This window comes from Anabrus simplex, chromosome 7 (genome assembly GCF_040414725.1).
Source record: "Anabrus simplex isolate iqAnaSimp1 chromosome 7, ASM4041472v1, whole genome shotgun sequence".
Taxonomy (NCBI): domain Eukaryota; kingdom Metazoa; phylum Arthropoda; class Insecta; order Orthoptera; family Tettigoniidae; genus Anabrus; species Anabrus simplex.
This window is the reverse complement of record NC_090271.1, coordinates 156,636,149-156,659,687: the sequence shown is the minus strand read 5'-3', so window position 1 is coordinate 156,659,687 and position 23,539 is coordinate 156,636,149. Positions and strand designations below refer to the sequence as shown.

The following is a 23,539-nucleotide window of genomic DNA, read 5'->3' as shown; positions in this document are numbered from 1 at the left end:
TAATATAAGGAAAGATGTTCATTGGGGTTAGCAGTCAGACCTCTTCATACAGTTATGAAGGTATTCAAGGGTTGTATTAAGGATGTTAAAGGAGAGGGTGTATAAGTCACTGGTAAGACCCCAATTAGGGTATGGTTCCAGAGTTTGGCAACCTTACCAGGATTACTTGATTCAAGAACTGGGAAATATCCAAAGGAAAGCATTATTATTATTATTGATATTTGCTTTACGTCGGACCAACACAGATAGGTCTTATGACGATGATGGGACAGGAAAGGCCTAGGAATGGGAACGAAGCGGCTGTGGCCTTAATTAAGGTACAACCCCAGCATTTGCCTGGTGTGAAAATGGGAAACCATGGAAAACCATCTTTAGGGCTGCCGACAGTGGGGTTCGAACCCACTCTCTCCCGTGTGCGAGCTCCATAGCTGTACGCTCCTAACCGCATGGCCAACTCGTCCGGACCAAAGGAAAGCAATATGATTTGTTCTTGGAGATTTCTGACAAAAGAGTAGTGTTACAAAAATGTAGCAAATTTTGGGCTAGGAAGACGTGGGATCAAGGAAAGAAACAGCTCGATTAAGCAGTATGTTCTGAGCTGAGATGGCGTAGATTGACATTAGTAGACAACTAAGGTTAAGGGAAGTTTGTAATGTAGGAAAGATCACAGTATGAAGATAAAGTTGGAATTCAAGAGAGCAAATTGGAGTAAATATACATTTACAGGAAGAGGAGTAAGGGAATGGAATATATGATTAAGGGAAATCTTCAATACTTTCCAACTCTTTGAAATTTTAAGAGAAAACTAGTTAAAACACTGATTGGGAATCTGTCATCTGGGCAACAGCCCTAAATGCAGATCGGTGGTGATTGATTGATGACTGAGAAGTGATATTTAGGATGTAGAAATGTTCTCCCAGAAATGGAGTGTTTATTATTGATATGAGGGGCTATATTCATAGTGGTAAAAGAAGAATTTGTACGGTATGAAAATGAAATGGATGAGAATGAAATTCTAGGTGTAAGGCTCATCTCTAAAGATAATAGTCAATTTCATGTTTTTTGGGGTGTACAGACCTGGAAGAGGTGACAAAGATGCAGAATAATTTGATAAGATAATGAGCTATATGGGTAATGACACAGGAAGGAATGTGATTGTAGTGAGTGATCTCATTTTACCAAATGTTAATTGGGAAGGTAATAAGAATGACAGAAATCATGACCAACAAATGGTAAGTAAGTTGATATGGGAATAACAGCTGAATCATAAATTGATGAAACCTACTAGAAGTGAAGAATATTCAAGACATGGTGCAGATAAAATCAGACGAACTCTATAGAGAAACTGAAGTGACTGCTGGTGTAAGTGATCACAAAACCGTTTTAGTCATAGAGATACCCAAGATCCATCTTAGCATCCTCATTTCTGTCCTCTCCAGAAAAGCTTCCTCCTTTTACGTAAACCCCATGTTTCTGACCCATAGATGATGATGGGTGTTACAACTGTGGTATACTTTTTTATTTTCTTAAATTTTTATATTTTTTTATTTGCATATCACTCCAGATACTCCATATACTTCTCTCTGTTTGTTCCAGCCAGCTCTGAATAGTAGTCCATCTCAAAATCATGACCAAAAAGGTTCCAATGTTTCTTGTTGGTTTGATCGGAGGAGCCCCTGTGAATCTAGCCTTTCCATAGTAGGATGACTTCACCATTATATATCTCTTCCAGATGCACATCAATATTGTTTTCTGGTGTACTTACCTCAGTATCTCTGTTGTGATCATTGGATGTATAGTCAGTATCATGATCTGACATCTCTCCTTTCGAGACATATGTTTCTTGGAGTCCAATATACTTTGCTGAATTTTTTCATCTGCTTGTAGCCAATTTACAACACTCTTGAAATCCAAGTATTGTATAAATTTATCAAACCACAGCCAGAATTTGAGTAGTCTATAACAACCACATTTTGCTAAGAATACATCAAAAATGTTTGAAATTTGTGTAACAGTGCTTATGAGATCCTGCTTATCACAGACAACCCCTACTGTGAGTGGGGGCAGTAGAATAATACCCACAGTATCTCCTGCTTTTCATTAGAGGCAACTAAATGGGGCCCCTATGTGCTCTTGATTTGGGAGCATGGGTTGGCGACCATGGGGCCTTAGCTTAGTCCTGCCATTGCTTCCACTTGTGACAGACTCCTCACTTTCATCTATCTTACTGGACCTCCCTTGGTCAAGTCTTGTTATTTTCTGACACCGATGGTATTAGAGCATTTGAGGCCTAAGGATTCTTTCCTTTTCAGGCCCTTTGTGTGCCTTTTCTTTCCTTGGGTGACATCTTCATTTGGACTCCTTCCGTTTTCTTCCCTCTGACAATAGAGGATGGTTGCCCAGTTGTACTTCCTCTTAAAACAATAATCACCACTCATAGGTAACTATGAATGTACTACCAGAATAGCCACAGGCCCACATGTGCTGAAACTACTGCAAAGCTACTTTGAGAGGGGGAAAAATTAAGGTGATTGCAATTGAGTTGGAGATAAATGATTGAACTTGATGATCCCAGGGACCATATGAAGTCAATTAATAGTTAAGGGATAAAACAATGAGATCATTAGCCCCAAAGATGTACAAATGAAAACAGGTACAATAACTTGAGACAATAATTATAAATACTAACAGTTTCCCGCTGGCTCCGCCCGCAATGTATAAAGTATGGTGTTGTTCGTTACTGTCCTCACGGATGTATTTGCAAAGTTTAGAGTTAATGAAATAAAGCACATGATCTGCTATGGTATTAGAATGTAATATTATGTCAACAAAACACTTGAAAATACATTACACAAAGAAATTGAATTAAACGTTCCTTGGAACAACACTACGTGCTGAACTGTTAAAAAGTCCTTCAGAGATCTTCATCATGGAGACAAATGTACTCATTACTTTTCTCAGAATCTACCAATTTAAGTAATTATTACCTCAAAAGGAAGCGCTTAATACACTGAGTGTTCTTAGACCAAATCGAACTGCGTACCTCAATTAGAACGAAAGATATGATTGAAATAGACTTTCAACGTATTAGGTCATGTTACGTACATGTAGTACGTGTTGAAGAGATGTTAAGTACAGAACAAAAATGGCCAGCCGGACACCAGTGAAAGTCTGTTTCGATTACAATGCGGTCGTGAAAATTCAATATTCATTGACATGCCCCACAACAGGTGACTTAAACGCACTCTACAGTGTGCTAGTAGCAGTGCCAGACCTGTAGCTCAGATCCTTTCAAACAGAGCAAAGATGGCCGAGGCCACCATAGCTCAATTGGTAGGGCAACCGACGCGAAATCGGGAGGTTGTGGGTTTGGATCCCACTGGTGTCCGGCTGGCCATTTTTTGTTCTGTACTTAACATCTCTTCAACACGTACTACATGTACGTAACACGACCTAATACGTTGAAAGTCTGTTTCGATTACAATGCGGTCGTGAAAATTCAATATTCATTGACATGCCCCACAACGGGCGACTTAAACACACTCTACAGTGTGCTAGCAGCAGTGCCAGACCTGTAGCTCAGATCCTTTCAAACAGAACAAAGATGGCTGAGGCCACCATAGCTCAATTGGTAGAGCAACCGACGCGAAATCGGGAGGTTGTGCGTTCGGATCCCACTGGTGTCCGGCTGGCCATTTTTGTTCTGTACTTAACATCTCTTCAACACGTACTACATGTACGTAACACGACCTAATACGTTGAAAGTCCGTTTCGATTACAATGCGGTCGTGAAAATTCAATATTCATTGAAAGATATGATTGCTTCAATGAGAAAAAATGTTGAAGAAATGAGATGTCAAATTGAATGTGCACTCATAACTTTCCTCAGAATCAACCAATTTGAATAGTTAAGAGCCGAAATGGAAGAGCTTGATCCACTGAGTGTTCTTAGGCCAAAACGAACTCCGTACCTCAATTAGAACCAATTATATGATTGCTTCAAAGAGACAAAACATTGAAAAAGTCAAATAACTTGAGGAAGATGGAAGTTAAGTGATTTATAGTACCTGATGACAAATCTGTGCATCTGTGCAATTAAAAAAAGAATGAAGGAAATTGACCGGATAGAACGGCCGGACTGACTGACTTCAGTTTTCATAAAAAAATTTAATATATAGATAATTTTCAGTAAGTAGAAGAGTCATTAGCAAAGTACTAAGTTACCTGTACAGAACTGAAATTTACTCACTTCTCAGCCTGAAGATTAATTATCTCCTTCTCCAATTTACTTTGTTCTTCTCTCTGGCTAAGCAGTTTCTCTTGTGTTTCATTCAAGGTTTTTGACAATCTTTGAAATTTATCCTGGAAGTAAAGTAAACTTGCTCACATTTAGCTCCTCACTACAATATGCTGTTCCAAATATATGATATTTTAACTAACCTCAAACAAGGAAAGTTGTTTTTTGTTCTCCATTATTGTAGCTTCTTTCACTAAAATGAGGTCCTTCATTTTATCCATTTCCTTCTGATTCTTCTGTTGAGTCACAAACAACTTTTTATGCAGCTCATTGATCTAATAAGAAAACAAAAAATCATGGAAGTTTCTAAGCAACAGGTCAAGAAATATATTTTTAAAATATTTTGTCAAGTCAATTGTCAGATTATGAACAGTAGAAATGTCTTATATAGGCTACATAGCTCTGAAATATTTATAGAATTATTAATGAACATTTCCTTTCCATCAATTGAACATTTTTTGGCAGTATGAAAGAGGGAAAATGCATATAACTTTACAAATACCTAGCTGTACAGACAAGATAAGGAAAGCTTGGTATAATGGAGATTATGACTACCGTACTGTACTTATGAGTGTATACCTTTCAGGACTATATCTCAAGCTCAAATCTCAATGACAAGAAGTGAAATTTTGTATTGAACAAAATACAACAGTGGTGGTAATGGTTTTCACCAAGATTTCTGATTTTCCTTGTTAATTTAATTTGAATAAAGCTCTAGAACAAAGCAGGACGATTTAATGAGTTTTGATGTTTAAGAACTGCAAGCCCTTTATTTCATGTGGTATCAGGCAAGAGGTCACAGTATTTTCAAGATTATGTGCATTAGCTGCTCAAGTTGTGTATGTTTGGATCAATATATGTATGCAATCAATTTTTTTCACACTTAGAAGTCTAAAATCAAGAGATTCATTGTCATAACATAACATGTAGTCCTAGATTAAATATTCTCATTCACTACAGCTCAATAGCTGTAGTCGCTTAAGTGCGGCCAGTATCCAGTAATCGGGAGATCGTGGGTTCGAGCCCCACTGTCGGCAGCCCTGAAGATGGTTTTTCCGTGGTTTCCCATTTTCACACCAGGCAAATGCTGGGGCTGTACCTTAATTAAGGCCACGGCCGCTTCCTTCCCATTCCTAGGCCTTTCCTATCCCATCGTCGCCATAAGACATATCTGTGTCGGTGCGACGTAAAGCAAATAGCAAGAAAAAAAAAAATATTGATAAGCTTGTTGAGGAAAAGAGAAACAGAAAATTTAAGAAAGCTATCCCTGTCATCATACTGTATCATCCAAGTTGTAGGTGAATGTGCATAATAATTACATTATTTTGCTACATTTATATTTTGCCAAATTATATTAAATGAAATCATTACATGGACAAAAGCATTTTTATTTTCTATCAACAGATTTAAACATTAATTTTGTCATCATGATGCTTGTTGTTTAAAGGGGCCTAATATCTAGGTCATCAGCCCCAAATTTTATCATAATATACTGCATAGAAATATATAATTATTTATAATCTGGGAACAAATTTTGTAATTCAAGTAGTTAAGAAATATAATACCGTAATACGAACAACTCCAATTTTACTGCCTGCATTCCTGATACTGGTAGCCTCTCTTCCCCCATATTAATGCTATCGACATTTCATAAACTCCCCAAACAAGTCTGCTATAAGAAAGTCGAGCAGTGGAGTGAGATAACGTCACAGCACTCCTTCCTGTTCTTGTCTGCCCTAGAATAATTTTCCATCATCCTGGAGATAAGTAGCCAACGGCCGTAGCTGTGTTGAAACACCGGATCCCGTGAGATCCCCGAAGTTAAGCAACATTGGGCGTAGTCAGGAGTTGGATGGGTTGCCACGCGCTGTTGGTGGGGGGTAAGGGAATGGAGGAGCGGAAAGGAACTGGCCACCCTACCGTACGTAAACTCCGGCTCAGGAACACCTCTGCGGAGGTTCGGACCTGCCTTTGGGCAGAATAACCCTTACCTTACCTAGAGATAAGTGAGGGGCCTTCCCAGGTGTAGCGTTTATGTACTTGTCATAGTACAACGTTCTACTTTGTCATGATTTTAGCCAAGTGGTAGTGCACCGTATCCTGTCTCAAATTCGGCCTAGCTCAGGGTAAAAGTGCGTGGAACGTCCGGAAGTGGGCAATAAAATCTCTACTAACTAAATTATACTAAAAGCATATGGACAGGAGATATGTACATATAACTAGTGAATGAGATTGTAGGTATTCAGGTGAGATAGATTTATTAATCTAAAAAAAAGAATTGAGCTCATCAAATAAATGTAAAATTGACCATAAAATTGGTCAGAAAAAAGTGATACGTACATAATATAATTGACATTTTAGCAACGGTTTATACAATGCATTACATTGTTTGGATTGTTTGACTGCTTCGTTAAGTCCCCAAGTCCTTTGCCCGTAGCTCAATCTAAAACCATCCATTAGATGCACAAAATAATACTCAATACACTAGTAATTGGTCTAAATGTCATATACACATCCCAAATACTCAGACACAAATATATTTAACAAAACACTTGTTCAGGATGCACCTAAATAAACCCTCCAAAATAGCACATATTTTAATCATATGGGTCCATACCCATGAGCAAAGAATCAGGGCAGAACCTGCTTCCCTCAAATTAGCCGACAGGCTAATGTATCCCCGTTACACAACAAAGGACAACATTACAAGACAATAAAAAAAAATACACAGGGCAATGCTAAACAACACAAAATACACATACAAAATCATACCTGCAAAATAAAATACACACAAATATGCACTGAAGTTGATAGAGGCATCGAGATTCGATTCTGACATATTCAGGCTCCAAAGATTTATGTCTCAACAAGACACAGCACTGCCATCTTTCTCCATACAGCATGAGAGATCAGCTGGAAAGCAAAAACATTTAAATAACTGGGGCAGGTAGACAGTAGTTCGTGGAACTAACGGGACCTCTCGTAAATGTACTTTGACCCATAGTGGGCTCACAGGGTACAGCTGACATGCAGATTTCTACCTGGGAGCTAACAAATGGTCAGGACCACACCATCTCCTTATCTCTGCACTATGGCACAAATTCTCTCTGACAAAATTAATGCACAACCAACACATTTATGTGCATAATCACAAGCTGGCTTATTAACACCTATAAATCAGTGCTCCCAGTAAACACTATGGCTTGATTGTCTTTCTCCAGTTCAGCTTTAGCCACGGTCGAGCGCGGACGTATTGCGTGGAGGGTCACGGGAGTGGGAGTAGGGAGAGAGAGTGTGGAGTGCTGGAAGGTTGTGTGGAGTTGTAACGACAATGATTGGTGTTGAACAGTACAGAGCAACTATAAGAAGATGGCAGGGGAGAAAGAAGAAAGAAGAAGCAAAATCAGTGGGTGTAAAAGGGAAATGGAGATTAAAGGAGAATTATTGCTTGCAGCGGCGGTGGTTATGATGTTGCTATGGATTGGGGGGGTCGAGCTGAACCCAGGTCCATCATCTAGTAGAAATGAGGAATGGCCAGACTATGAAGAATTCATAAGCCTTGTAAAAGAAGTGGTTGAAGAAGCCTGCCCCTTTGAGCAACTGAAAAATTTGATTCAAGAACAAACCAGGGAGTTCGAGAAAATGAAGGCATGGCTACGGGAAAGGACTGAAGATATAACATCTCAAGTGAGGAGTAATGCCGAAGAAGTGGCAACACTGAAAAAGAAAATAGGACGATTAGAAGAGGAGACGCAGAAACTGAAAGCAGAAGGGGAAGCTAACACTTTAAATCGCAGGAAGAAGTGCCTATTTATATATGGTGTGCCGGAGGAGCGGAGAGAAGACAGAGTGATTACAACCTATAAAGTAGTGGACTTAATACAGGGGAAAATGAAAGTTAATTTTAGTGAAGTGGACATAGACGATGTGCAGAGAGTGGGAAGAATTAGGGGCAACAGGCCTATCAAAGTTCAACTGTTTTCTACGCTGATGGCTGATGCTGTGATAGGCAATGCGGGTAATGTGCAGAGGGAAAAAATATGGATTAAGAGAGACGTGGGAGGAGAGGCGATTAGAAATGACAAAATACTTAGAAAGCACAGGATTCTAGCTATAAATCAGGGGCTGAGAGCAACTATCAAAGGTTAAGAACTAGTGGTGTCAGGCAGCAACTGGAAGAGAATCTGGACTGTGAATAGTTTGATGGATTTAGAAAGGAAGATAAAACAAGATGAAGAAAAAGAGAGAAGTGCTGCGATCAGTGGGGAAGATAGACAAAATACCAAAAGTAACAGTGTACTGTGTGATCAGAAGCAGGGAGAGGTACCAAGTGAAAATGTGACCAGAAACAGTGAAGAGGAAAGGCAGGAAAGTCAAGGCAGTATAGTAAGGGAAGTGCAGGGGAAAACGGCAAGGCCAGAGGCAACCTGGAGGAGTCTTGAGCTGAGTAGGAGCAGAGGGAGGAGCAGAAGCTTAAGGGACCTGCAGAGAGCTGAAGTTGGTGGCAAAGGAAGTCAACAGAGTGAAGATAGCGATGAAACGGCGGCCAAGAGAGGTGGTAAAGAAGCAGGAAGGAATAAAAAATTGACAGACATATGGGGTACAGGTGGAAATGAAGGGGGTGTGATTACTCGAAGTAAAAAACATTAGAGTATTGAATAGTGATGACAGAAGTTGTAATTGGATGTATAAAGTGTAGCTGGCGGAGGGATATTTACTGATGAAATATGCGAGTGTTGAGAGGGAGTAGAGTTAGGATGGTGGAGATTGAAATGTGGTGATGGAGATGTATAATGCATAGTTGGTGGATGGTTAGTTGTTGATGAAATGTGTGAATGTGGAGAGGGAGTAGAGTTATGATTGTGGAGGTTGAAATGTGGTGATGGAGAAGTGATGGTATATGGTTGTAGTATTAGATATTGATGAATATTAGGTATCGATGTATTATGCATTAGAGGATGGACGTGGCATGAAGGCAGTGGGGATGGCTACTGGGTGACCCTGTGGGGGTCATATATCTGGAGTATCCGATCAACTGCATGGCATGTCCAAGGAGTATGAATATGTATGGATATTGAATGATGGAGAAGCGATATTGTAACTGGATGTATAATGCGTAGTCGGTGGATGGTTATATATTGATGAAATGCGTGAATGTGGAGAGGGAACAGAGTTATGATTGTAGAGATTGAAATGTGGTGATGGAGAAGTGATGGTAGAAGGTTGTAGTAATTGGATGTATAATGAGAAGTTGGTGGAGGGTTATTTATTGGAATGTGGTACTGGAGAAGTAATTAAGAAATGGTGGTGTGTTTATTGTTGTGTTAAATTATTAAAGAAGGGAAGTTAAAGTATTGGCTGAGAGGTGATGATAGAGGTAAGTAATGAAGTGTGTGTGGTATGATGAAATGGGGTGTTAGAGAAGTAGGGTGAGGTGATGGTGTATGTATTGTGTATTATGTAAATTTATTTGTGGTGGAATTGAGGAGATGGAGAGATGTGTGGTGTATTCATTGCTGCAAGGTGGAGGTGGAGAAAAGATGGTAATGAGATGGTAAATTTAATGTAGAGTACGGTGTGGTATTTGAATTAGATCAAGTATTGTTAAGCAAGGATGAAGCAAGGATGAAGTTGCAACAAGAGAGGAATAAAGTCTGTGGGGGATGTTGAAATACGGTACTGGAGTAGTATAGAAAAGTGGTGGTGCATTTATTGTTGTAATAAATTATTAAAGAGTGAAGTTAAAGTATTGGCTGAGAGGTGATGGTAGAGGTAAATAATGAAGTGTGTATCTTTTAACTATATGGTATTTTAGAGAAGTAGTACATAGGGGTCTATATGTATTTGTGAGAGTTGGGAAATTGTGGTTTTGTGGACGAGATGGCAAATTTAATGTTGGGTATGGATTGGTATTTGAATTAGATCAAGCAGTGTTAGGCAAGGATGAAGTTACAACAGGAGTGAGAAAAAAATATGTAAACACAGACACGGCGGGTGAGGTAAGGTTGTCTGGGCTCAGCAATCCGGAGTAGGTCAAGCAGAAGAACAATGGCGGTGATGGAATGTGCCGTGTCGACAAGGACAGTCAGGTAGAAGGAGTAGTCTTGCTCCGGGATTGCATATGTGGTATTCTATGTTTATTTTCAAGTATGCGCTGGCCTTTCTTTGTGTCTTTTGTTTCTTCTTTCTAGGGCTAATGGTTCCTAGAGGGAATTGACCGTGGGCCATTTGTTTTGTTTTGTTTATATGACGTTTATTATGTAAGGGTGGTCGTAATGGTAAGGACTGGGTATATTTGAAGTGACTATTTAAGGCTGACCGGGCGAGTTGGCCGTGCGCGTAGAGGCGCGCGGCTGTGAGCTTGCATCCGGGAGATAGTAGGTTCGAATCCCACTATCGGCAGCCCTGAAGATGGTTTTCCGTGGTTTCCCATTTTCACACCAGGCAAATGCTGGGGCTGTACCTTAATTAAGGCCACGGCCGCTTCCTTCCAACTCCTAGGCCTTTCCCATCCCATCGTCGCCATAAGATCTATCTGTGTCGGTGCGACGTAAAGCCCCTAGCAAAAAATATTTAAGGCTGAATTTTATGCTGGAAGGTGGTGAAGGAGAAGTATAGAGATATGATGGTGCAGATGGCAAGGAAAGAGGGACAAGGGTGAGGAGGACTCACCCGTAAGAAGTCGGGGTGGGGAAGGGCCCAAGACAAATATACTTAACCCTAGAACTGCGGACCGTCTTTCTGGAAGACGGTGCACTGTTTCGTCAAGTGCGATCGTCTTTCTGAGAGGCGGTGTCGTTCTTCTGCCGTAGGTTTATAATTGGTCACCAGATGGCAATAATAAAGGTACCAGCTGATTACTTATACTTTTATCTTCAATATTGAAAGTCTTTGAAACACAAACATTGGTCTGGACAAGTTTATTTAGCTGTAGAAGTGAAAGTACTTTCACATGTTCTTAGAATCAAGACGGCAGCCCGCTTTGTTGACGATTCTGAAATCAAGCGCTCGATTTTCGAAGATCTTAGTGACAATACTGATGGTGACAGTGGTTATTGTTTTAACTCCGACAAGAAAATTATTCCTGAAAATAGTGAAAGTGACAGCGAAGTACAAGGTGCCTTGGAAGTAATGGGAATTTCCGATGACCGGTATGATGTTCAAGTCGGTGCAGGTTATGTTATTATTGGCAGTACGTCAATATTTGAAGAAACCAGCGAAGGAATAAGTGTGAACTGTTGATATTTTTGTAGATTGTTATAAGGAATTTGATCACAACACAGGAAAGAAGAAATTGACCTAAAGAAAACTAAGATAAGCTGTAGGTTCGAAATTTGTGAAAAGAACTCAAATTCGTTTCGATGAAAATTTGAGTTTTATTTTGCAAACGAAATGAAAAGTGGATAAATGTGGAGGAATACGTAAGAAAATACTTATTCGTTTCAGAATATCATGTTTCAGAAATAAATTATCTATCACAAATTCCTTTATTTGAGCAAAATATTTCAACAGTTTCCTTTGTCTAAAAAAATTCTTAATTTCATTTTACGATAGTTAGAAATCGTGGCATATTTTTCGTTATTTGTATTATCTTCATTTAGACCAGTCTATTATCTTTCTATTGGTATATAATATGGCTTTATTAGGATTAATATGTGATTACAGGTATGATTTTATTTTCATGGTGTATGTTGAAGAAAATAACTGCAGCATTTGACAGAAAAACCTGCAGCAGTTCTAGAGTTAAGCGGGACATGACATGAAAACACTGAGGATGACTACTGGGTGATCCTATCAGAGGGAGTCACATATCCGGAGAATCCGACGGACTTCATGGCATGTCCAAGGGGTACGTTTAGAAATGGAATGGTGAGAGGGAAAACATTGTCATCTGGTTGGATCTTGGGGCCTTCAGGAGGTCTCCAGGAGCAGGGCCGGTTGAGTCATCATCGGGAGGGCAGCCTTCTTCTCACCAGGGGTGATGACTCGGCCGGACAGTAGGTTTTTATGTGGTGTTCTTTTCATTTTGTCTTTGTCTATAATCTGTGGTGTTCTTTTCTTTCTTTGTATGTATATTAACTATGTCTGTTTGTTTTAAAGTTAGTAGAAGTTTGTGTGTGTGGCTAAAGTTGAATGCTGTTATTTTTTTCATTCAACGGATCAATTTGGTATTTGTTTACTGTGATCTAGAGAAAAATAATAATAATAATAAAGAATAAAGATTGTCTTTCTCTCATTATTTCAGCCCTGTCAAAATCTTACGGCAATTCTAGCATCTCACATAATATCCTTGAAGACCCTGCTCTGTATTCAACGGTGAGTATAACTCTGCCATACAACTCCTCGCAGCTGAAAAATTCATGCTTCATGCATAGAAAACATCCTGATATAAAGCTGTCTCTAATCTACGCTATAAAATCTCATGATGCCGACGGCGTGCAGCCTATTTGAAACTGTGAATAGACTGCCCAACATTTCTATCAAAATCAACTCATACCGGAAAAAAACATTATTAAACAAAAGAAACACACCTATAACTAACCTATTTTACCCTTTGTTCCCATCTGGATAAAATATTAGCTTGGGGTTTAAACATACATTGCAGCCCTGCACTTATTTAATCTTACTAAAACTGAGCAAAACAAGTGCTGCACTGGCTTACACTTAACCAATAATTAACTGATATGAGAAACCTTATACTGGTGCATGAATATCACTTTGCATGCTTATAGAACTTAAGGACTTAGCAGTCATCTCTCCAGCAGCGACGAATGACACATTTCACGTTGGTACCAACAACGTAAGGCAAGCTGATATAAGTACCAACATAGTTGGGGATGTGTGGGATCTGGTAAATGCAGCACGGTTGAAGTTTAAGAAAGCGGAGATTGTTATCAGTGGAATACTGTGTAGGAGGGATACTGACTGGAGGGTGATTGGGGATTTAAATGAGGCTATTGAGTGCGTATGTGGGAAACTGGGAGTGAAATTGCTAGATCCTAATGGGTGGGTAGGAGATAGGAATCTGCGCTCAGATGGCCTTGACTTAAACCGCAGTGATACGTATAAGTTAGGAAATTTGTTTGGAAGGATAATAGGGAGGTACATTCAGGGAAACAGGGTGGCCTAGGGAACAGTGATAAGGGAACAGGGAACTGGAAATCAAGTAGGGATTACATAAAATTGTTAGTGTTGAACTGTAGAAGTATTGTAAAGAAAGGAATAGAATTGAGTAATTTAATAGATATATATTTACCAGATATTGTAATAGGAGTTAAATCATGGCTGAGAAATGATATAATGAATGCAGAAATTTTCTCATGGAACTGGAGTGTGTATCGTAGAGATAGGATAGGAATGGTGGGAGGGGGAGTATTTATTCTGGTGAAAGAAGAATTTGTAAGCTAAAAAAAGTTTAAGATAAGACACATGAAATTCTAGGTGTAAGGATCATTTCTAAAGATAATAGGCAACTTGATATACTTAGAGTGTACAGACCGAGAAAGGGTAGCAATGACACGGATTCAGAATTATTTTATAAGCTATGTAGGAAACGACAAGGAAAGAAATGTGATTGCAGCGGGAGATCTGAATTTACCAGATGTCAATTGGGAAGGAAATGCGAATGACAGGAAGCATGACCAACAAATGGCAAATAAGTTAATATGGGAAAGACAGCTGATTCAGAAAGTGATGGAACCAACCAGAGGGAAAAATATCTTGGATGTGGTGCTGATAAAACCAGATGAGCTCTATAGAGAAACTGAAGTAATAGATGGTATTAGTGATCATGAAGCTGTTTTTATCATAGTTAAAAATAAATGTGATAAAAAGGAAGGTCTTAAAAGTAGGACTATTAGGCAGTACCATATGGCTGATAAAGCAGGCATGAGGCAGTTTGTAATAAGTGGAAAACGGTAAATAAAAATTTAAACAGACTCTGGGATGGGTTTAAAGAAATTGTTGAGGAATGTGAAAATAGGTCTGTACCTACAAAGGTGGTAAAGAATGGTAAAGATCTACTATATTATAACAGAGAAATAAAGAGACTAAGAAGGAGGTGCAGACTGGAAAGAAATAGAGTTAGAAATGGCTGTGGAAGTAAGGAGAAATTGAAGGAACTTACTAGAAAATTGAATCTAGCAAAGAAGTCAGCTAAGGATAACATGATGGCAAGCATAATTGGCAGTCATAAAAATTTTAGTGAAAAATGGAAGGGTATGTATAGGTATTTTAAGACAGAAACAGGTTCCAAGCAGGACATTCCAGGAATAATTAATGAACAAGGGGAGTGTGTATGTAAGGATCCTCAAAAGGCAGAAGTATTCAGTCAGCAGTATGTAAAGATTGTTGGTTACAAGGATAATGTCCAGATAGAGGAGGAGACTAAGGCTAAAGAAGTATAAATATTTACATATGATAACAATGACATTTACAATAAGACACAAAAGTTGAAAACTAGAAAAGCAGCTGGAATTGATAAGATTTCTGGGGATATACTAAAGATAATGGGTTGGGATATAGTACCATATCTGAAGTACTTATTTGATTATTGTTTGGTAGGTGGAGCTATACCAGATGAATGGAGAGTTGCTATAGTAGCCCTCTATGTATAAAGGAAAGGGTGATAGACATAAAGTTGAAAATTACAGGCCAGTCAGTTTGACATGCATTGTATGTAAGCTTTGGGAAGGCATTCTTTCTGATTATATTAGACATGTTTGTGAAATTAATAACTGGTTCGATAGAAGGCAGTTCAGTTTTAGGAAAGGTTATTCCACTGAAGCTCAACTTGTAGGATTCCAGCAAGATATAGCAGATATATTGGATTCAGGAGGTCAAATGGACTGTGTCGCAATTGACCTGTCTAAAGCATTTGATAGGGTGGATCATGGGAGACTACTGGCAAAAATGAGTGCAATTGGACTAGACAAAAGAGTGACTGAATAGGTTGCTATATTTCTAGAAAATGGATCTCAGGGAATTAGAGTAGGCAAAGCTTTATCTGACCCTGTAATAATTGAGAGGGGAATTCCTCAAGGCAATATTATCGGACCTTTATGTTTTCTTATATATATAAATGATATGAGTAAAGGAGTGGAATCGGAGGTAAGGCTTTTTGTGGATGATGTTATTCTCTACAGAGTAATAAATAAGTTACAAGATTGTGAGCAACTGCAACGTGACCTCGAAAATGTTGTGAGATGGACAGCAGGCAATGGTATGATGATAAACGGGGTTAAAAGTCAGGTTGTGAGTTTCACAAATAGGAAAAGTCCTCTCAGTTTCAATTACTGCATTGATGGGGTGAAAGTTCCTTTTGGAAATCATTGTAAGTATCTAAGTGTTAATATAAGGAAAGATCTTCTTTGAGGTAATCGCATAAATGGGATTGTAAATAAAGGGTACAGATCTCTGCACATGGTTATGAGGGTGTTTAGGGGTTGTAGTAAGGATGTAAAGGAGAGGGCATATAAGTCTCTGGTAAGACCCCAACTAGAGTATGGTTCCAGTGTATGGGACCCTCACCAGGATTACCTGATTCAAGAACTGGAAAAAATCCAAAGAAAAGCAGTGAAGAAGTTGTTATTCATTGTAAACTTCAGAATCCGAATAAATTCATCTATTTCGCCTATACTTAAATTGCTGAATTTGGAAAGATTGTTCTTGATCAATTGTATGGTGTTGTTAACGAGCACATTGGCATACATGTTAGAATTATCAAATGAATAAATTGCTCCATCTAATGATGGAATTTTGTTTTGTATTGAATTAGGAGGATACATTTAATTTTTTCCTTTGTAAAGTGAAAACCATCAATACCGTTTAATTCTAATATTTGTAACATTTGCATCAAGCTGTATTTGTTATTTCAGAAGATGTGATCAAATAGGCTGCTTTCCTGTGTTTGGTGAGGTTCAATGGAGTATCTCCTCATTAGATATCATGTACTGATGTTAATTTCAATTTCAATTTGTCAATGTCAAGGGATAAGCTGTAGATGAGCAGATGACTTGGGATAAGTCTGAGTACATGCATGTAAATAGACAGAGTATATTTGAAGCTGGAATGAACAAAGCTATGCCCTTACATAAGATGCTTTACATTAAGTTCTCCATATCTTTTTCTGAGCTGCCCTTTCTCATCAAATACTAGGAGGAAGAGCAATTGGAGGACATGGCCTCCAATTAGTCCAATAATTTTGCCAAAAGAAATGAAATAATTGTGTAGGCAAAAGCTATTTTTATTTTCTATCAATGGATTTTGCAAAATTTTAAACACCCAGAGCCTGCAGCGCTCATTCAGTGAGACATGAACTTGATTAGTGTGACTAGAGCTGTACTGCTTCAGACATTTTCCCTCTGTGAAGTTTTAATATTAAGAGGTGGCCGGAGCTGGAACGGCCGGCCACCAGCCCAGTAGTTGTTGTATCATGGGTCAAAAGTTTTTAAGAGTTTTTGTAAGGAAACGGAACAAGGAAAAATTATTTTGTTTTTATAACGTACAGTAATCTGTGATACAAATTTCATTAGTGTAAAAGCATTTCAAAAAGAAATGCAAGTATAGTTATAAAAATGGTAGTTAAAATAATGAATCTCCATATAAAATTGAGCTCTGAACTGCGTTTTTCCTAAACTTGTTTTAAGTCAAGATGGTGTTTAAATCAGAAGCAAACAATACCGTAAGAAAGTTTATATTTTTCTCTAATTGGCTGCTTTAACATACTTTAAAATTAGGGATTCTTCATATACTTAATCATGATTTTAATAAATCTCTGCTTATTGACTTACGAATGTTGGCCGAATTATAGTGCTGGTAGTTCAGACAGTTTCCGTCAGATGCCGCAGCATCGCAAAGTATTGTCCTTGAAGAGGGATGATGACAGATTAGCTCTTACCCTTGCAGGGATGTGGTGAGATCTTCAGCTGCTGTCAGTCGCTTCCTCACCCTTGCTTCATAACAAGCGGCAGGGGACACGCTGACACTACTTTGTTACTCGCTTATGACCTTTGAATAGAATGTTATATTTTTTGTCATGTTTTATTATACCGTGGTACTACGATTAGTGGATTTTTTAAATCATTGTGGTTCAGGCTGTGTAGTGTTTTTTTAATGTGATGGGTTTAACATAGACTAAATTTTTTTTTATTGCTGTCTACCAAAAGGAAAAAAAAAGAAGACTACCAGAGCAGCTACGCAAGTACATCGAAAACAAAAATAAGTTGTAATTCAATATCTTTATTGGTTTATAGTCCAGCAGTCAGGTACTTTCTACCTGGAAAGTATTCTGAAGTTAATGATATTTTGATATGTTGTTAATGGGTACTCTGTGTAGCAGAATCTGAGTTGTCGACCTTGAGAAATCCGTGCTAACTTAAGGGTAACCAAAAAACCTAGACATTTTGGGACTTTTTTCATGTTCTCGCTTATAACTTCTAAACCATACGTTTTTAGCAGAAAACACATATTTATCAATCAATCAATCAATCAATCAATCAATCAATCAATCAATCAATCAATCAATCAATCAATCAATCAATCAATCAATCAATCAATCAATCAATCAATCAATCAATCAATCAATCAATCAATCAATCAATCAATCAATCAATCAATCAATCAATCACTACTGATCTGCATTTAGGGCAGTTGCCCAGGTGGCAGATTCCCTATCAGTTGTTTTCCTAGCCTTTTCTTAAATTATTGCAAAGAAATTGGAAATTTATTGAACATCTCCCTTGGTAAGTTATTCCAATCCCTAACTCCCCTTCCTATAAACGAATATTTGCCCCAATTTGTCCTCTTGAATTCCAACTTTATCTTCATATAGTGATCTTTCCTACTTTTAATGACACCATTCAAATTTATTTGTCTACTGATGTCCTCCCACGCAATCTCTCCACTGACAGCTCGGAACATACCACTCAATTGGAATAATAACAGTAAGTTATTTGTTAAATAGACCACCTAATCAATACAAAGTCTAGTCTTGGATGATTTACATAGATCTGTTAACTAATAGTGGTACATGTTTCGCCTTGTATGAAGGCATCATTAGCCATTGTCTTAACTTTAGATTCACATTAAATTCACCACAATAGAACAAGACCTCCATATACTCAAAAGAGTCGATAAAAGTAAACTTATGACAGAATATGAAAATTTATTCATTTTCCTCGACTAGCATTTTAATAAAGATAAGAACCTAAATGACACTATTGATAAAAAAAAAGTCCCATGTATGAACAGATTCTTATTCTATTACGAGAATCAACTCCCCTCACCAATATATTCTTTAAAATCTTCAACCTCACATCAATTAGCGTTCCCACCTCCTCTACAGCTAATACACTCCCCTCCCTTCCCCTCACCGCTAGTACCTCTAATTCAAATGCAACCAATAAACACATAGCCACACCCACTGTAACATTGCTCCCTCCAATGGCCTTACACCGATACAACACGCACAGTAATACACTCTCCTCCTTCCCTCCCACTAATAGCAGCCCCCCTCCAAGTACTACAAACAAACCAATAGTTACATCACCACAAACAGATCCCCCTCCAACACAAACCTTCAGCTATAACACACGTAGTAAGAAGTCTACTGTTGCAAATCCTTCTAACTCATAACGTTACAAGTTATCTTCATCATCGTCAAATGGTAAGTGTACACGATTCTACTTCAATAATTTAAAAACATCTTTTAACACAATTAACTCTATGTTTCTTGTTTCCTTTTACAGATTCCACTGTTATATGCCTTTTCAACTAGAATATCAACAAACTCACATTTTTGCAACATTTGAGCATTGCTTCAAATTGAGATGGTCCATAGAGATCCAATTTAAAACTGTTCTTCAACTTTTATTCTACAACTTCATATCTTCAATCTGTTCTACAACTTCACCATATGCCTATGACTTTCATCTTTTATCTTCATGATTATGTCTAATTTCGGATCTCTTGACCAACCTTTGACTATTATTCTCTCTTCTTTATTTTGAATATATACGATTTTTCGCTATCGTCTAATTGTAACCGCCGGACAGTCAGCTTTATTTTTATAGATATCTTACTACTTGTTGTATAAGTCAGATGTTTTATCCATTGTACTTATCATAGCAGCCTTCTAATGTTAATTTTGTTAATACTTCCACCATTGTAATTCATAACATTGTATATTTTTAAACCATCAGTGTTATTTTTAATGTTATTTTACTTCAACTCTCTTCAAGATTTTTACAATTCATTTCATTATTACATGTTAATTACATGCTTATTTTCAATCTAAAGTTAAGACAATGGCTGATGATGCCTTCATATAAGGCGAAACATGTACCACTATTAGTTAACAGATCTACGTAAATCATCCAAGACTAGACTTTGTACTGATTAGGCGGTCTATTTAACAAATAACTTACTGTTATTATTCCAATCAAATATCATCAATACGGACCAAAAATGATATTTATTACATGTAACATACCACTTAGTCGAGCAGCTCGTCTCCTTTCTCCCAAGTCTTCCCAGCCCAAACTTTACAGCATTTTTGTAACGCTACTCTTTTGTTGGAAATCGCCCAGAACAAATCGAGCTGCATTTCTTTGGATTTTTTCCTGTTCCTGAATCAAGTAATCCTGGTAAGAGTCCCATACACTGAAATCATACTCTAGTTGGGGTCTCACCAGAGACAAATATGCTCTCTCCTTTACATCCTCACTACAACCCCTAAATACTCTCATAACCATGTGCAGAGATCTGTACCCTTTATTTACAATCATATTTATGTGATTACCCCAATGAAGATCTTTCCTTATATTAATAACTAAATATTTATAATGATCCCCAAAGGGAACTTTCACCCCATCAACGCAGTAATTAAAGCTGAGAGGACTTTTCCTATTTGTGAAACTCACAACCTGACTTTTATCCCCGTTTATCATCATACCATTGCCTACGGTCCCTCTCACAACATTATCGAGGTCATTTTGCAGTAACTCACAAACTTGTAACTTATTTATTACTCTGTACAGAATAATATCATCTGCAAAAAGCCTTATCTCTGATTCCACTTCATTACACATATCATTGACATATATAAGAAAACATAAAGGTCCAATAATACTGCCTTGAGGAATTCCCCTCTTAATTTTTACAGGGACAGATAAAGCTTCACCTACTCTAATTCTCTGAGTTCTATTTTCTAGAAACAGAGCCACCCATTCAGTCACTCTTTTGTCAAGTCCAATTGCACTCATTTTTGCCCATAGTCTCCCATGATCTACCCTATCAAATGCCTTAGATAAGTCAATCGCAATACAGTCCAATTGACCTCCTGAATCCAGGATATCTGCTATATCTTGCTAGAATCCTACAAGTTGGGCTTCAGTGGAATAACCTTTCCTAAACCCAAACTGCCTTCTATCAAACCATTTATTAATTTTGCAAACATGTCTTATATAATCAGAAAGAATGCTTTCCCAAAGCTTACATACAACACATGTCAAACTGACTGGCCTGTAATTTTCAGCTTTATGTCTATCACCCATTCCTTTATATACAGGGGCTACTATTGCAACTCTCCATTCATTTGGTAAAGTTCCTTCATGCAAAATCAAACAAGTACATCAGATATGGTACTATATCCCAACCCATTGTCTTTAGTATATCCCCCAAAACCTTATTAATTCCAACTGCTTTTCTAGTTTTCAACTTTTGTATCTTATTGTAAATATCATTGCTGTCATAGGTAAATTTTAATACTTCTTTAGTATTAGTCACCTCCTCTATCTGGACATTATCCTTGTAACCAAAAATCTTTACATACTGCTGACTGAATACTTCTGCCTTTTGAAGATTCTTGCATGCACACTCCCCTTGTTCATTAATTATTCCTGGAATGTCCTTCTTGGAACCTGTTTCTGCTCTCTTCCATTTTTCACTAAAATTAGTGTGGTCACCAATTATGCTTGCCATCATGTTATCCTTAGCTGACTTCTTTGCTAGATTCAATTTCCTAGTAAGTTCCTTCAATTTCTCCTTACTTCCACAGCCATTTCTAACTCTATTTCTTTCAAACCTGCACCTCCTTCTTAGTCTCTTTATTTCTCTGTTATAATATAGTAGATCTTTACCATTCCTTACCACCTTTGTAGGTACAGACCTATTTTCACATTCGTCAACAATTGCTTTAAACCCATCCCAGAGTCTGTTAACATTTTTATTTACCGTTTTCCACCGATCATAGTTACTTATTGAAAACTCCCTCATGCCTGTTCTTTCAGCCATATGGTACTGCTTAACAGTCCTAATTTTAATCTCTTCCTTTCTTTCACATTTATTTTTAATTACCACAAAAACAGCTTCGTGATCACTAATACCATCTATTACTTTGGTTTCTCTATAGAGCTCATCGGGTTTTACCAGCACCACATCCAGAATATTCTGCCCTCTAGTTGGTTCCATCACTTTCTGAATCAGGTGCCCTTCCCATATTAATTTATTTGCCATTTGTTGGTAATGCTTCCTGTCATTCTCATTACCTTCCCAATTGATATTTGGTAAATTGAGATCACCTGCTATGATCATGTTCCTTTCCTTATCGTTTCCCATATAGCTGATTATCTTATCAAATAATTCTGAATCAGCATCTGCGCTACCCTTTCCTGGTCTGTACACTCCAAAGACATCTAGTAGCCTATTATCTTTAGAAATGAGCCTTACCCCTAGAATTTCGTGCTTGTCAACTTTAACTTTTTCATAGCTTACAAATTCTTCTTTCACGAGAATGAATACTCCCCCTCCTACCATTCCTATCCTATCTCTACGATACACCCTCCAGTTCTGTGAGAAAATTTCTGCATCCATTATATCATTTCTCAGCCATGATTCAACTCCTATGACAATATCTGGTAAGTATATATCTATTAAATTACTTAATTCTATTCCTTTCTTCACAATACTTCTACAGTTGAGCACTAACAGTTTTATGTCATCCCTACTTGATTTCCAGTTCCCTGTTCCCTTAACACTGCTCCCTAGTGCACCCTGTTTCTCTGAATGTACCTCCCTATAACCCTTCTAAACAAATTTCCTAACTTATACGTACCACTGTGGTGTAAGTGAAGGCCATCTGAGCGCAGATCCCTATCTCGCACCCACCCATTAGGATCTAGAAATTTTACTCCCAGTTTCCCACATACCCACTCCATAGTCTCATTTAAATTCCCAATCACCTTCCAGTCAGTATCCTTCCTACACAGTATTCCACTGATAACAATCTCCGCTTCCTTAAACTTTACCCGTGCTGCATTTACCAGATCCCACACATCCCCAACTATGTTGGTACTTATACCTGCTTGTCTTTCGTTGTTAGTACCAACATGAAACACTACCACCTTCTCCTTTCCCTCCTCCTTCTCTTCTACTTTCCTCAACATCTGCCTTAACCTAATTCCTGGATAACACTCTACCCTGGTACCCTTTCCTCCACACAAAACTCAAAAGCATTTCCTTAATTTCCTTAACATTTCTCTGGTCAAAATTATCTTTTGACCCAATAGTTACCGAGATACAGTGGTTCAAATATACGACAAATTTCTCAAATGATCAAAAATAGCAGAAAAATGCAAGTTTTTGCCTTATAAATTTCATTTTTCAACATTTCTATGTAAATTGTGTTAAGTACCCTTAATTGCAACACAAAAACATCAAGGAGCCTGCACGTCTCGCATACGCAACCCCCTTTCCCCTCAAGATACCATACTTACACCCCCTCTTCCCATTCCAAAAACATTGAAATTCTACACCCACAGCCAACTAAATGTGGTTTGGGGAGTGGGGGTGGAAGGTCTGCTCAGCAGGTGCCTCACGTTAGTAAATAATAATAATGATGATGATAATAATAATAATAATAATAATAATATTTTACTAACTCTATGGATATAAGGAGTATCGCCATACAGTGGCATATGAACAGGCTACGATATCGGAAGAAGAGCGTTAGCCTGCTTGGCTGAGGTGGTTGAGCGTAAATTACCATAAACACAGTGGACATAATTGAGCATTTACTGTAAGATGGAAATACTTAAAATGAAAGGGGCCTATCATAGGTGTCTTCCACTAAAAGTGCATGGTATAGAAGTTAAAAGTGGAAACATGAAAAAACTCCAAAGGTTTTTTGACTTCTCTTAAGTTAGCACAGGGTCCTCGAGGATGAAAACTCAGATTCTACTACAC

General features: G+C 38.0%; 1 protein-coding gene across 1 annotated transcript in view; it reads right to left on the bottom strand.

Moving 5' to 3' along the window:
* Positions 1-23,539, bottom strand: part of LOC136877387 (putative leucine-rich repeat-containing protein DDB_G0290503) — a 199,999-nt gene that overhangs the window by 20,899 nt on the left and 155,561 nt on the right. Inside the window, exons 9-10 of the mRNA XM_067151385.2 lie at positions 4,441-4,572; positions 4,250-4,362 (exon numbers count right to left, since the gene is read on the bottom strand). Of these exons, the coding sequence (XP_067007486.2) occupies positions 4,250-4,362; positions 4,441-4,572 (245 nt within the window). The remainder of the gene's footprint in view (positions 1-4,249; positions 4,363-4,440; positions 4,573-23,539) is intronic.